Genomic DNA, 15,027 nt, shown 5'->3' on the forward strand with positions numbered 1-15,027 from the left:
ACCACTTACTTCTCTTCTCGAGGAAGCAACTGAAATATCCAGACAGACAGACAAACAGACAGACTGGCACAAACAGGCCCAGACAGGCAGCAGCATCCATCCATTCATACGGCACACGGAGCTGGAGCCGATCGTCCATCGCCAGTCTCGCCCACTTGTTGTCTTTTTTTCTTTTTACTCGGCTGCCCTTGGTCCCCGAACGACTTCCCAAAAACTGCCCCTCCCCCTCCGACCGACCGACCGTATTTTGTCTCCGGTGACGGACAACCCCAGCTACAACGACGGATCCTATCACCGTCGCCCTGCCTCTATTTTCAGTCTGACCGACCTGGTTGCTGATGCGCCTTGACCAGTTCAGCCGCCATTCCTTTCTCCCCACCTCCGCCTCCTCGTCAGGGCCTGATTCCCTGTCTCTGAACCCCGTCGTCGTCGCAATCCTCTGCCGACGGGTTTCTAATCAGGCCCTGCAGCCCCTCCTGCGTCAGTAGTCCGCCTTGTCTCAGACATCCATTCACCCATCTGTCGGCCCATCCGTTTGGCAATGGCGTCTACAAACGCCCCGTTGCCCGCGGGGTCTACGACCACCCTCGCCAAACCCTCCGTCGCGAGGAAGGCTGCTGCCTCGCAGCCCGTACCTCGCAAACGCGTCGAGCCTGCCATCCCTCTGCCTTATCTCCAACGTCGACCCAAGAAACCAACCGCTTCTACGCAGCTACCCTCTCCTTTGCGAACCAACAGTGAAGACGCAGCTCCGAGCCCGACCCAAGAGCAGCCCCGAGCTCAGGCAGAAGAAGTCAAGACCGACGCAGACGACCGCAAACAGGCTGTCGACGGTCTGCCTGCGCAGACAGTCGAACAAAAGGGAACCGGCGAGGCAAACCACGACGCCGTACCCAACCACCAGGAGCCCAAGTCAGTATCGGCTGGTTCTGCTACACAAGACGCCGTCGTGTCTCCACCGGCCTCCGGAGAACTGACACCCCCAGGTAAGAGTCCATGGCAGAGACATCAACCAGCCTCCTTCTCACACTTCTTTACAGAAACCGCCCCAAGCGCTCCCTCGTCGGTCTCTTTCCCTCCCCAAGCCATGTCGCCGGCCCCGTACAACGGCGTGGCTCCCCCGCCCTTTCCGCCAGCCGACACCCATCCTGCCCACTTTCGAGGCCCTGTTCCCGCGCCCATCCACTTGCCACAGCTGAACCTCACCCACCGGGCTGTGCACCAGCACCACCCCAGCAATGGCAGTCTGGTCTTTGGCGGGTTCCCCGGATCCAACACACCGTCGCCCGCCCCCAACTCTGGAGGTGCCTTCCCTCCTCCGATGAACATGGCCCGCGAGCAGATGCCGGTGCCTGGGATCGATGCGTTTGGCCGACCAATGCTTTCAGCTGCGCCGAATGACAGCATTGTGCAAGTTCCCATGAACCATGGCCCCATGACTCCACACAGCTTCCACGAATCTCAGTCCTCACGAACGGCAGATGAAATCGGCGCCACAATGCCGTTTGTAAACGGCCATAGCGGGATGGAGTTTCGGGGGCCCAGACCTCCTCCTGGCATCAGGGTTCCTCCGGCACCGAGCAACCAACCGCAATTCAACGCCGAAGGCCTCGAAATTGCCGATGCCATGATGTTCACGGACCGAATCAACGACATGTTCTCAAAGCCCGCCTTCGCCGACTGCGATGTTTGCCTGGTCCTGCCTGACCGCTTGACGCCTATCAACTCGCAACACCCGGGGCAACTTGACGCGCCCTTGCGAATGCCCGCTCACAAGCTCATTCTGTCGATGAACCCCATCCTCGCGAAACTCATGCAAAAGCAAGCAGAGCAGCAAAATGCCCTTCGCCATGGCCTTCATGAGGTCCGCATCGCCTCGGACGACCCTTACCTGCGGGCTGACTCCATGTGGAGAGCGATCAAGCACGTGTACGGTTTCCGCTACGTCCCTATGGGAAAGATCGCACCGGACAATTCGGACGGCGAAAAGTTCCACTTTGCTCTCGGTTACGCTGCCGCCGGTGCATTGTTGGAGATACCTCACATCTCCATCAACGCTATCGGGGAGGCGTCGAAGCTGCTGAGCTGGGACACAATTGAGAAGGGCGTGGAGTTTGCGCTGCGTGAATCAGTCATGGTCCTCAACAGGATGGACGGCCCCCATGGTCGCCTCTTCCCGTTTCAGTACAGGCACGGCATCTACGTGAACGAGCTTGTGGAGAAGATCATCATGTTCATCATCACCCACTTCCCCAATAACTTTACCCTGGACACCACAGTTGACAATACACGGTACGCTCGTCTGCCACCGACTCTGCCCGTTCGAGAGACAGCAGGACCAGAGATTGTGAACGGCATTCGGGCCCCGCCACAAATGTCGTCACGAAAATCCATGCCGAGATTCGGAGACCTCGACCCCGACGAGCACGACGGCGACGGAAAGGCTGTGTCGCACCAGGAGCCTTTCGAGCACGCTGCTGCACTCTCTCGGATCCTGCTCAACCTACCTTTCGAGATGGTGAAATTCCTACTCGAGAGCAGCAATATTGGAGGGGTTTCGGGCTGGCAGACAGCTCAAGACCGACGGCGAGCTCTCCCTCACGTGGTCGCAGCGCGGGAGAACCGCCGTCTGCGTTTTGTCTCGGAATTCATGGCTGGCCGGCACGAAGGCCCGGACCCCGGGGCGGCTCTGCGGAGCCAGGAACCTCAGCTGCTCGAGGGTGTCTGGAACAGTGTCTGCTGGAGGGAGCAATGCGTGCCGAATGGAGATGCGCCTGTCATCGAGCGGGTTTGGGAGCCCTTTAGGGACAGCAGGTAGTACCAACTGTCGCGACGCTTATGGCCTGAAGTTGAGCCAACGTCGCCGGTTTTGGAGAATCTGCGAACGAACTTGATGATATGAAGTTGAACGGATGGATGAAATTGCACGGCAAGTACGAGGGCAGGAAGAGGGACGACAGGGCTTGGTTTTTGCACGGCGTCTTAAAAAAGCGTTTCTTGGCAGATTCGGCGGGTGCGGCCGCTGTCTTGGTTTCAGGGTTGGCGGAAAAAGAAAATGGTCACGGCACAAAAACAAAAGCATTGCGACGGGTGTTGGAGTAACGTGTTGTATTAACTTCGGTCTTGATGCGCAGAAACGGAGGCGGAGGAGGAGTACTGGCACACACTAGGAATGATGTGTTGAAGGGTTTAATCAGCAGTATCTTGCCTCTTCGGGGGAGAGATATCCGGAAAGGCAGGCTACCCAATCAAGCAGGCACACATACACTCATACACACATACGGATGCAGTAGTAGCAGCAGCATTTTGACAACGGCGGATACCTGTGCCGCTGCGAGGTCACGACGAGGCCGGCTTTGAGGGCGTCCGACCGAGTGCCGTCCCTGCGATGGAATTCGAGGGCCTTTGCTTTTAGCGTTTGGCATTTGGCATTTGGCGATTGTCGTTAATAGGAGATACCAGATAGTCTCAGCTTAGGGTTCGGAGAGATCAAGCAACCTTGGTATTACTGTGTAGAGTTCACCTTGGTCATCGTTGGTCATGGCAGCAGAGAGTTGAGCTAAGCCCGTCGCGCTGTATGATCAGAGCGGATCAGAGCAAACCGGCATGTCTGTTTTTATTCGGCTGCTGCGCCGGGAAAGGAGACGACTTGGGCAAGCAGCAGATCATCGGCGAGGATCTTGCCAATGCTCGTGATCTGCTTGGCCCGTGAGTGACCACGCTCGTGTGGCCGTATTGATCTCTTCGACCGAAATGATGTCGGGAATCGCGTCCGGGGCCCAAGATTTAAGAATCATGCATCGCGTAAGGAAATGTGGGGATGAACATGGGGAGGGGACCCTGCAACCACTTTGAGGACTGCCGTTCCCATTGGGCCAGGGCCAAAGCTCTGTGGGACTTGCCAGCCTGCAAGGGGGAGCTCCCTGGTCCGGGACTGGGGGCTGAACGAACGACCCGTGGAACGAACGCGCCTGTGAGTCCGCGACTAGCAGGTAGCCCCGGCTGGTTGGCCACATGCAGAGCCGAGGCACGTGTAAATCCCAATCCCGTCCAGTGCTGTTGAGCCCAGTCGAACCTTGCAACCTTGTGAGAGCAACAGACGACCATCCCAAGCCATCCTACTAGTCCAACCCACCCACTCGCTGCCCAGGACCTTACCGAGTCTATCTTTGTACAGATCATCACACCACACGACCCCTTCTTACCACGGCCTGACCGGACTGTCGGGATATTCCCGTCCTCGCGACAAGACGCCGTCTTGACTCGACCCCACCCCTCTTAAGATAAACGCGTCCTCCCTCGAGTCTATTTCTGTTATACAAGCCGTCTCTGGCGGCGACCATCGCATTCCGAAGGAGCACCGAGCGTAAGCAATTCTGTCTTGGTTTGGTTATCCATTGCAAAACACCATCGTGACAAGGTCCGGCTCGGTCATTGGGGGAATGAAGCAACCAAGGAAGGCAGATAGAAGCAGCACAGCACAGGCGTCGCCTCTAACACAGCCATCATTCAGCAATACTACGTTCCGACGACAACCACCAAGCCTGGCAGCCCCAAGCTGACTGTCTCGTCCAGCTTCAAGACCTTCCGCACCTCCATATACGCCTCAAGGACCACCCGCTCCCCAACGTCCCCCGGGTCCGACAGGTCCATGTCTTCCTCATCCAGCGGCAGAGGCCAGGGAGGTCTCGCCGCACCACCAGCCGCTCCAGCCTCTCTCTCGGCCAAGGCCACCAGCGACCCAGTCCTCCGCAACACGCTGCGGTACACCATCTCGGCACGCGAATACGCCCTCCTCCACCGATATGTCTTGTCCAAGTCCCGCCAGCTCAAGAAGCGCGTGCCTACGGTCGAGACGGTCAACCGCATCATGAACGGTGACACCGGGGGCAGCAGCGACAGGAAGGGAAAGGCAAAAGCCAAGGAAGGCACTGCCCCAGTGGACATGAGCGTCGCCGACGTGGGCAGCACAAGCGCAGGAGTGAACGCCGGGGCTGGCGCCATCCTGGGCGCGGACGACTACAACGCGCGCGCCGTGCGGCACTCCATCCGGGTCTTTGCCACCACCGCTGTCGCGATGAAGGCCTGGGGCGTGATCGCGACGAGATTCATGGGCCAGAAGCAGGACCCGAAGCTGAAAAAGCAGCCGCTGCACAAGTCGCCCGTCTTCCGGCTATCCCTGTCACTGAGCAGCATCTTGCTCCTGTACAGGCTGCTGTTCCGCTTCTTTACCAGGCTGCGGCTGCATATCCTCGACGCATCTGCGGAGCCGTTCAGGAAGAGGAACCCCAGGACTGCGAATACACTCACCTCGCCGTATGCGCCTGCGGTTGGCGCGTCCCTGGCGGGTCTGGCGCTGGGTATCTATCCGGCTGAACAATTGCGCGTCACTATTGCGATATATGCCATGTTTCGGGCGTTGGAGTTTAGTTGGAACTTTGCCGAGGATGGGGGCTTGGTGTGGGGGAGAGAGAAGAATGGGCGGATGAAGAAGAGACCGTGGTGGTTCGGCAGCTGGTTGCTTCAGCCGTTCGCATTTGGCCAGCTCCTGCACTCGTTCGTCTTTGACCTGGACTGCTTCCCTACGGCCTACGGCGACTTCATCATGAAGAATTCATCGGCGTACTTGCACCAGCGACCAAAGGACTATCCTGCGGGCTTGAAGTGGCCGGGCACGCGGGAGGTGGTAGACAGCCTGGGTCAGATGGCTCGGATTAATTGGCCGTGAGTCAACCTCCTCTCCATCAATGTGCGGGCAGAACTAACTTCGCAAACAGGCCCTATGTCTCACCAACTCTCTTCCCTAACAAGGAGGAGACCCTTCCGCCCACGCTCACGAACATATCTCCCCTCACGGCCCCGGCGCACCCTCTCATCACAGCCCTTAGCTGCGCGACCTTGCACCCACAAGATCCATCGTGCAGCCGCACGTTCCTGACCTTCTGGCTGCGCTCCTTCCCGCCCCTGACGCGCTTCTTCCTGCTCATCTACTCCGCCTTCCTGGTACCACGGTACAAGGCGCTGTACAACTTCCCGTTCACGACGCTTAACAAGCTCGTCATGAACGCGCTGCGCATGAGCGCCTTCGTCACGGGCTCCATCTCGTCCGCCTGGGCGTCCATCTGCTTCTTCCAGACGTGGCTGCCGCGGTCCTTCCTCGCGACGCAGCGCTTCTTCCTCGGCGGGTTCCTGGCCGGGTTCTGGGCTTGGGTCGAGCGCAAGCACGGCCGCGGCGTGTTCCTGTACTCGGCGCGGGCCAGCGTCGACAGCCTCTGGAAGGTCGGCGTCAAGCGGCGCTGGTGGAAGGCCATGAGGGCGGGCGACGTGTGGGTGTTCGTGCTGGCCGTCATGCTCACGGGCGCCGTGTACGAGAGGGACGCCAGGGCCGTCAGGGAGGACAGTTGGAGGAAGGGTATCTCCTGGATCAGGGGGCAGGGGTTCAGAGACTGGGCCATCGAGGAGGAGGAGCTCAGTGACGATGGGCAGTCGGATGTCGAAGATGGTGGGAGCGACGCAGAGAGCGAGTTCGTGGAGAGCGTCGAGTTTGTCGAGCGCGCTTCCTAGGTGCGGGCGCTTTCTGACGTTTACGAGGTCCTTGTGGCACGGTGAGCGCGGTAATGGCTACAGGCGGGGATGAGTGCCCGGCGGCGACGTGTGTATGGTTTCATGTTTTATGAGCAACGAATGAACTACTACTTGGCGACTTTAATCTACTGTTTAGTATGCTATCGTTGCAAAAAGGGCCCAGAGAACGGGTGAAAATCGAGACAAGGGCGAAATGGTCTTGCAGGAAGGAGGACTTGGGCGCTTTGGCTAGGCGAGAGAAATAAGTCTAATCAGTGTGGTATTGCTCGCGCATGCTTTCTTTCCCAAGTACTCTCGCAATGCGCTTCAGACGTTACTGGCGGATGTTTTTGTCAAGAATACGGAGATTCACACCTATAAAAACACGTATTGGGGGGGGGGGGACACCGGTATATCACCAACACCAAAACTACATGAAACTCCACACACCCAACACCGACACCCAACAGCCATGCCCAATACACACACCCTATTCACATAAATTAACTATGTAACTTGGGTGTATAGGTATTAGGTGTTGGGTGTATAGGTGTTGGGTGTATAGGTGCTGGGTGTGTGGGTGTGTGGGTGTGTGGTTGTTAGGTGTATAGGTGTTGGGGGGGGGAGGGGGGGCGCGGGGTGAATTAGGCTTGGGTGATGTGATTTGACTAGCTGTAGCTATGTACCGGTGTACCCTCTGTCTTTTCAGGTGCAAAGCTCCGTATTCTTTGTTAATGGACTTACGCTCAGCAACGCCTGCGCCGCATGACCCCCCGGACACGGGCTCTATGCAACATCTGGGAAATGTGGTTGTGCTGTCCAGTGCATATGCACCATTCCCATGCCAGGTATTACAGTAATGATTTTCATCAGAGAGCCTAGATAGTTTCTCCCTATCAAGAGACTTATGCTCACGGCGGCCCCTGACGGCTCTACGACCAGTACAGTCAGACACGAATGGAGACCCACCCGAACGACGACACAGCACATATAAGCTCCTTCAACACAGAGAGAAGTATGACGCGGAAAACGTCTCGCTAATATGATTGCCACTTAAGTAATAAGAGCCTTTGCTATCTATGGGTGACTGTTGAACTCTACCTTCGCCTGGCCTCGAACCGTCTTCCATTGACTCGCACTCAAAGGGCCGTCCAGAAAGGGCATGATCCAGTCGTGCTCGTTGACATACAAGCCCTGAAAATTCGGGCGGTTCTGAATGAGGTTCCGCCATCGGCCGTTGCACCACACCATCGTCTCTCCTCCGATCTCCCGGAACTGCCAACCTACCACCGGCCGGATGGTAGGTTCGCCGTTGGTGACATAGATGTGAGAGGATGGCCTTGGGCTGAATGTTATGGGTGGTGGTGTAAAATCGCGAGTATGACAAGACTCGGGCTGTTGTGGTGCAATGTGAGGTTGGGTGCCGGGGCTATCCCCGGACTGCTGAGACTCCCTGCCAGTGTCTACTCCAGGGGAAGAAGCAGCAAGATACGCTATGAGGGAACTCAGTGGGTCTTGAGTCACAGGGGCCATTGGTGGAGGTGGGACATATGGTTGGGGCAACCCAGGGTGCTCTTGGATCCAGGCGTATAACACCCCTCGTGGATAGGTGGACAGTCCACCAACTCCGATTGCGGATAGCAATCACATACCTCTTAAGGATACTTTTAAATATTTATTTAGCTCTTAATTAAATATTTATCTAACTTTAAACTAAATATTAAATATTTTTTCTTAAGAATTTATTTATATAATATATAAAAAAAGCTTTTTATAAGTTTTTATTTCTTTATTTTCTTTTTTATTTATTTTTAAAAATAAAAAATTTAAAGTATTTTAATTTTTAATTAAGAATTAAATTTAATAACTTTTAGGGTTAAGGTAGTTAAAAATATATGCTAAAGTATACATTTAGCTCTTAGCTATTTATATATATATCCACCGGTATGTCTACAACCGGTGCGGGGGTGTGATATCCTTTATATATGCACCATTGACACGAGAGAGTGCCATGTCCGCATCGGGAAGTGGGCATCCTCCTGGTTGTAACAGGGATGATAAATTGAACCAACTTCTTTGGATCAGGTCAAGCGTGTCCGTACCGTTGGCTAAGGACAGTATGTCGAAGTATGCGTCTGTGGGGCATGACAGGATCCGATAGATTTGTCGAGATTGTTCCTGTGCATACGGGGTAAGCTCAGATGAAGGTGACTGGGAAGTTGAAGACGGTTCTTGATGTGGTGGTGATGGGGTCTGCCGGGTGCTGGGTGCTGGAAGCTGGGTCGCTGGGTGCTGAGGCACAGGTTGCTGAGGTGCCCCGTCATATGATGCTGGGTGCTCGTTCTTGGGGTGGGGATCAGTGGCCTCTGTAAACCGGTCATGCGTTGGAGGAGGGGCGGTGGTGAAGAGTTCGTCATTGTCGCGGTCGACTCCGGCGTATCCCTTCTAGCTTTCAACGCGTTCTCTGGTGCTCGAGAAATCTTCCTGCTGCACTGAGTTAGGCAAAAGCTCGCCAAGAGACAACCGGGCACGGCTCACGGAGGTATCATGCTTTGTTTTACTCTGTTTGAGTCGGTTGCCGGGGGTGGCGCTGGTCTTGTCTGTGTCTTGTTTCATTAATATCAAACAAGCGTTACCAAGCAATTTAGACTGACAACGTGTTGCGCACCTAGGGCTTTGAGGATCGACCATGTTGCCGTGCCACCACCTTCTTTGGCGGCGGCGACCAGTCTTGCATGAAGGTCTGGGTCTGTAAGAAATAATAGCGTTGGATGCTTAGTCTATTAGGCTAGCTAACGTCTATTCAACGGGAGGGAAGGCCCCTATTTATAGTTATTATCCTCCATACAGTGGCAAACGTATGGGGAAAAGGATATCCCGTATTAATAATAGCCTAGATATCTAGAATATTCCAACAGCCCCCCTTAAACTAATTCCCTTTTATTTATTTTTATTTTATATATAAGGGATTTAATTTATAAAAAAGGAATATTTAATTATATAATAAGAAAACCTTATAAAAGGGGAAAAACTTACTTATTAAGTATTTATATATTTAAGCAAAAAACCTAAAAATTTGCTATTACTTAAACTTAAACTTATAGCCAATAGGGTATTATATATTAAATTATAGTTTTATATAGGATTTACTAATTATTTTATAATAGCTATGATATATCACGGCATTTTTATATATTAAAGTTATATATCATTTTATTTATACTATATATACTACGGAAATACGTTTTCTATATAAAATTAAACATATATAAACGCAATGTAGGTATATTATAACTATATATATATATAATATATATATAGGCCGTGTAAATAACGCTTATTTTTTAGGGAAAACCTTTATTATTTTAATTATTTCTTCTAAGGGAAAACCTTTAGTATTTAGGGTAATATTATATATATATATAATTAAGTCCGCTTTATTTATTTATATATTTTATAAGTAAAGGAAAAAATTTTAACCCTAGTTATTAAAGAGTAAACACCTTAATTTATTTTACGTGCATTATAATATAGGTGGAAAATCTCTTTATTCTTTGGCTTAATATTTTTATATTATTTTTTTATTAAACTATACTTTTCTTTAAACTCTCTATAGTATAGTTTATCTATTGGTTTTATAAGCCAATCTGTTAAATTTTACTTAAAATCTATATATTTTAATATTACTTTGTTATTTTCTATTACTTCTCTTATATAATAATATGCAATATTTATATATTTAATTCTTTTATAAAATAAGGTATTTTTAGCTAATTTCTTAGCCCTATTATTATTTATATATATAGTAAGGGGCTTAAGATTAAAGCCAATATTTAAATTATTATTAAAATATTCAAGTAAATTATATAAATATTCTGCTTCTTTTATAACTTTTCTTAAAGCTATATATTCTGCTTTTATAAAGGAAAGTGCTAATGTTTTTTATAGCTAAGAATTCCAGCTTATGGGATTTATTTTATTATTATTATTATTATTATTATTATTATTATTATTATTATTATTATTATTATTATTATTATTATTATTATTATTATTATTTATTATTATTATTATTATTATTATTATAATTATATAAGCTAAATATATAACTAAAGGTGCTTTTTTTAATAAATATATTATTACCTTAGTTTAAATTTATATAGCTTATTAATTATAAATTATTTTCAAAGTAATTATATACTTTAAATATATATAAGAATTTATATATATATCCTTATATTTTATTTAATTCTTTTATATGCTTTAATCTTAGGTTTGCTATATATTTAGCTAACTTATTTATAAAATAGGTTAAATCTAGCCTTATTTTTAAGCTAGTATATAATATAAACCCTATTTATTGCTAATATAATTCTATAGTATTTTTATCAGCTTAATTAATATATTTTTTTAATTTTCTATTAAGAGTATATAATATAAGTTAAGGAATTATTTCCTTTTTCTTAACCTTTTCTTTTATATTAAATCTTTTTAATATTTTATTTATATATTTATTTTAATTTATAGTTATTTATTTATATTCTCTGTTTATATATATATTGCTTTTAAGGAAATTTATTAAATCTCCTTAAAAATCTAGTTTTATATTCTTATATAGTTTATTAATTATTAAATTTATATTATTATTATTAAGTCTTATAACGATAATATTATCTATATAATATATAAATATAATTTATTTATTAGGGTATATAAATACTCCTTCATTATATGGGTAAATAATAAATCCTAGCTTAGTTAATATATTTTTTAAGTATTTATACCAAAGCATAAGTGATTATTTTAGCCTATATAAAGCTTTATTTAGTTTTACAACTTTATTTTTATATTTTGGTTTATTATATATATATATAGGTAATTTTATATATATTTTAAAATTAATATTAAAGTATAAAAATGCGTTTTTAACATTATAACTAAATATAAAATATCCTTTATTTATAGCTATTATTAATAGCATAATATAGGTCTTAGGGCGGTAAATTATAGAAAAAGTCTTTAAATAATCTATGCTTAATTTTTGGTTATATCCTTGAATAACCCATCTAAATTTAAATTTAATATTATTCTTATTATTTACTATCTAACTAGGCTTTATAATAGCTAGGTTATTTATAAATTTCTTTTTATATACTTATTTCCCCCCTAAAGCCGTATGGTTGAGTGGTAAATCCATTATTATATAAGTATTTTATTCTTGTAAACTATGTATTTCATTTAATATAGATTTAATCCATAGGGGTTTTTCTAAGTTATTTAATACTTTTTTTAAAGAAGAAGGTTTATTAATATTAGCTATAATTAAGCAGTATATTAATATATTTTCTTAGGTATTTAATATAAATATTTAATTATTTAATAATGTATTTTATATAATATATATATAGTTTTTTAAATTCCCTTGAATTATTATTTCGTTTAAAATAAGAGGGGAATTTTCTTCTCTTTATTCTTATAATTTTAAAAGTATATATATATTATTATTATTATTATTATTAATATCATTATTATTTATATATTGCCCTTTTAATATTTAAACATTCTAAATTAATATAGGCTTTTTATTATTTATATCCTATACTTAATATATATTTAATTCTAGGATTATATTTAATAATATACCCTTTTTATTTTTAGGTTTTAATTTAGTTTTATAATTATTATTCTGAAAATATACAATAAATCCCCATAATTTTAAGTTATTTATATAAGGCTTCTTTTTATTTATTACCTTATAAAGGCACTTATACCTTAGGCTTTTATAAGGTATAATATTATATAAATATATAGCATATTTTATTGCTTCTCCTTATAAATATATAAGTAGATTTACTATATATAAAAGGCTTTTAACTTTATTTATTATAATTAAATTTGGTTTTTTTATTAAGCTATTTAATTCTTTTATATATAAGGGCGTTATATAGTAAGTTATAAAGTATTTATTTAATAAGATTTTAAATCTTTTATTTATATATTTACCTATATTATTAATAAAAAAAACTTTTTTATTCTTTTATTATATTTATTTTTTACCTTATTTTTATAGTTATTAAAAGCTTTTAATGCTTTATCTTTATTTTTAAGCAAAGAAACTTTTAAATATTAAGTTCTTTTATTAAAGAATAATAAATAATATTTATATTTATTATATATAGGTTTTAAGGGACTGCTTATATCATTATATACTTTTTTAAGTATATTATATGCTTAGTTATTTAAACTAATCTTATTTATTCTGGTTATATGCTTAGCTTTTAAGCATACTTTATAATTACTTATATATTTTTAAATAGGTTTATTTATTAATATATTTATTTTATATTTTTAAAGAAATATTTTTAAAGCTTAAATATTTATATAACTTAATTTATAATGTTATTTATATATTTCTTTTTTTATTTTTATTATTTATATTTAAATTTTATTAAGTTATATATATTTTTTAAAAGGTATATTTAAGCTTATTTATTTATTTTATTATATTAATTCTTATAAAATATAAGCTGTTTTTTTAATATCCTTAAGTTATTAACTTATTTATTTCTTAAAAGTATAATTTAATAATATTTCCTTTTAATTTTAATTTAATTTTATTACTTATATACTTATAACTAAGTATATTTAAACTTAGAAAAAGTATATAATATATATTAAAGAATTTCTTTATAATATTTATTTCTAAAAACTTAATTATTAAATCCCCTATTTTATTTATAAATATAATACCTGCATTACCCTATTTTACGGTTTTATTAATTATATATATAATATTAAAGAAATAAATATCTTAAAAATTTATTATATTTATAGTAATATTTATAACTATTTTTATAAAATTTATATATTATTAATTTCTTATAAATTTATTATTAGCTGCTATGATTATTATATATATATATGGAGTATATAAGGGGTTATTTACCTTAATTTCCATTAAGTTATTAAAAAAAAGTTATAAGAAATTTAATAAATTTTTATTATATTTAATATTTTTTATTAAATTATTTATAGCTATATAGGCTATAGGTTCTTTTTAAGCGCCTTTTAAAGCCATGGGAGATTTTATGCTAGTTAATAAAGCTAGGAGTTGCTCTTATATTTTCTCCTATTTTTCTTAGCTTATATTCTTCCTTAAAAAAGTAGTTTTTTCCTTTTCTTTTCTTTATTAATTTATTTTCTAATTAATAAGTGCCTTATTTAAATAAAGGAAATAGCAATTTTCTTAAGTATAGCCCTTTATTTTATAATTAAGGCATATAATAATCTTTTTCTTATCTTTTTTACCCTTTATATATAAAGCTTTTTTAAATAATTTAAAGGGTTTTTCTTTACTTTTATTTAATAAGCTAGAAAAGAAAGATTTAATTATATAAGCGTTTAAATCTTTTTTAAGACTTTAAGTTATATTTTAAATAAAGCTAATATATTTATTGTTTAAGCTATAGAGAATTTAATTAATTATAATTTATTTAAAAGAAATTATATTATTAGCCTTTAAATTCTTTAAAAGGAGCTTTAGCTTATTAATATATTCTTTTATAATTTTAAAATTATTAAGATTAATATTAAAAAATTCTTTATAAAGTAAATATTAGCTTATAAACTTAAAGAGTTTATAATGAGATTTAAATATATTTTACGCTTCTTAAGCACTATTTATATCTTTTATAAATATAATAAATCCTTGCTTATATATAAGTTTAATATTAATAAGGGTTTTCTTATTTTAAGCTAAAAATAAGCTTTAAAAAAGATTTTTAAAATTATTCTTAATAGCGTTTTCTTTCTTAAGTTAGGCTTAAATTTTAATGCTTTAATATATATAGTTTTCCATTTTATTAAGGAGTAAAATACTATACTTATTAAGAAATGCTATTTTAAGGTAAATAGGTAAAGTTGTTATAGGTTGGCCTTGAGCGTTTATTAAAAGGTACTTAAAAAGAATTATAAATTGCAATATTTAAGAAGTAAGTTAAGCCTTAAAAGAACTTAACTTTAGATTTATCTTTTAAGTATATGCCTTATTACATAAGAGAGTTGGGTATAATATGGGCTTAGCATAGGTATATATTATGGCTTAGGCAATAGCTTAAGCCCATTATATAGCCCCCTTTTTATTCTTATATTATATGCAATAGGGATTAAACTTAGGGCTTTTATAGTCTTATGCTAATTATATATTTGCCTTATTATATACTTATCTTAAGGCTATATTTATTTGCTTTAAGAATAATAATTATTTATTTTATTCCTATATTAATTATATTTATATATTATACTTAGTATAATATAATATAAAGTATATATTATATATATTATAAATTATTATAATATAATAATGTTATTACTATATATATAATTCTTTATTAATATATTATAATTATATATAAGTTATATATATTGCTAGCCTTAAGCCATAGCGTACTTTTATTAATATAT

At 41.2% G+C, this 15,027-nt stretch overlaps 2 protein-coding genes across 2 annotated transcripts; both read left to right on the forward strand.

Moving 5' to 3' along the window:
- Nucleotides 1–541: 541 nt before the first annotated feature.
- On the forward strand, nucleotides 542–2,818 carry INS49_009887 (uncharacterized protein; the record flags this gene model as incomplete). Its single annotated transcript, XM_043170615.1, has 2 exons — nucleotides 542–986; nucleotides 1,041–2,818. 2 exons carry the CDS (start codon nucleotides 542–544, stop codon nucleotides 2,816–2,818), a joined length of 2,223 nt encoding a protein of 740 aa, XP_043025180.1.
- A 759-nt stretch (nucleotides 2,819–3,577) lies between these two features.
- On the forward strand, nucleotides 3,578–6,564 carry INS49_009888 (uncharacterized protein; the record flags this gene model as incomplete). The annotated part of the gene is made up of 3 exons (XM_043170616.1): nucleotides 3,578–3,708; nucleotides 4,576–5,724; nucleotides 5,778–6,564. The coding sequence occupies 3 exons, from the start codon at nucleotides 3,578–3,580 to the stop codon at nucleotides 6,562–6,564; spliced, it is 2,067 nt and encodes a 688-aa protein (XP_043025181.1).
- Nucleotides 6,565–15,027: the final 8,463 nt, after the last annotated feature.

This window comes from Diaporthe citri, assembly GCF_014595645.1.
Source record: "Diaporthe citri strain NFHF-8-4 chromosome Unknown scaffold_4, whole genome shotgun sequence".
NCBI classification, from domain to species: Eukaryota; Fungi; Ascomycota; class Sordariomycetes; order Diaporthales; family Diaporthaceae; genus Diaporthe; species Diaporthe citri.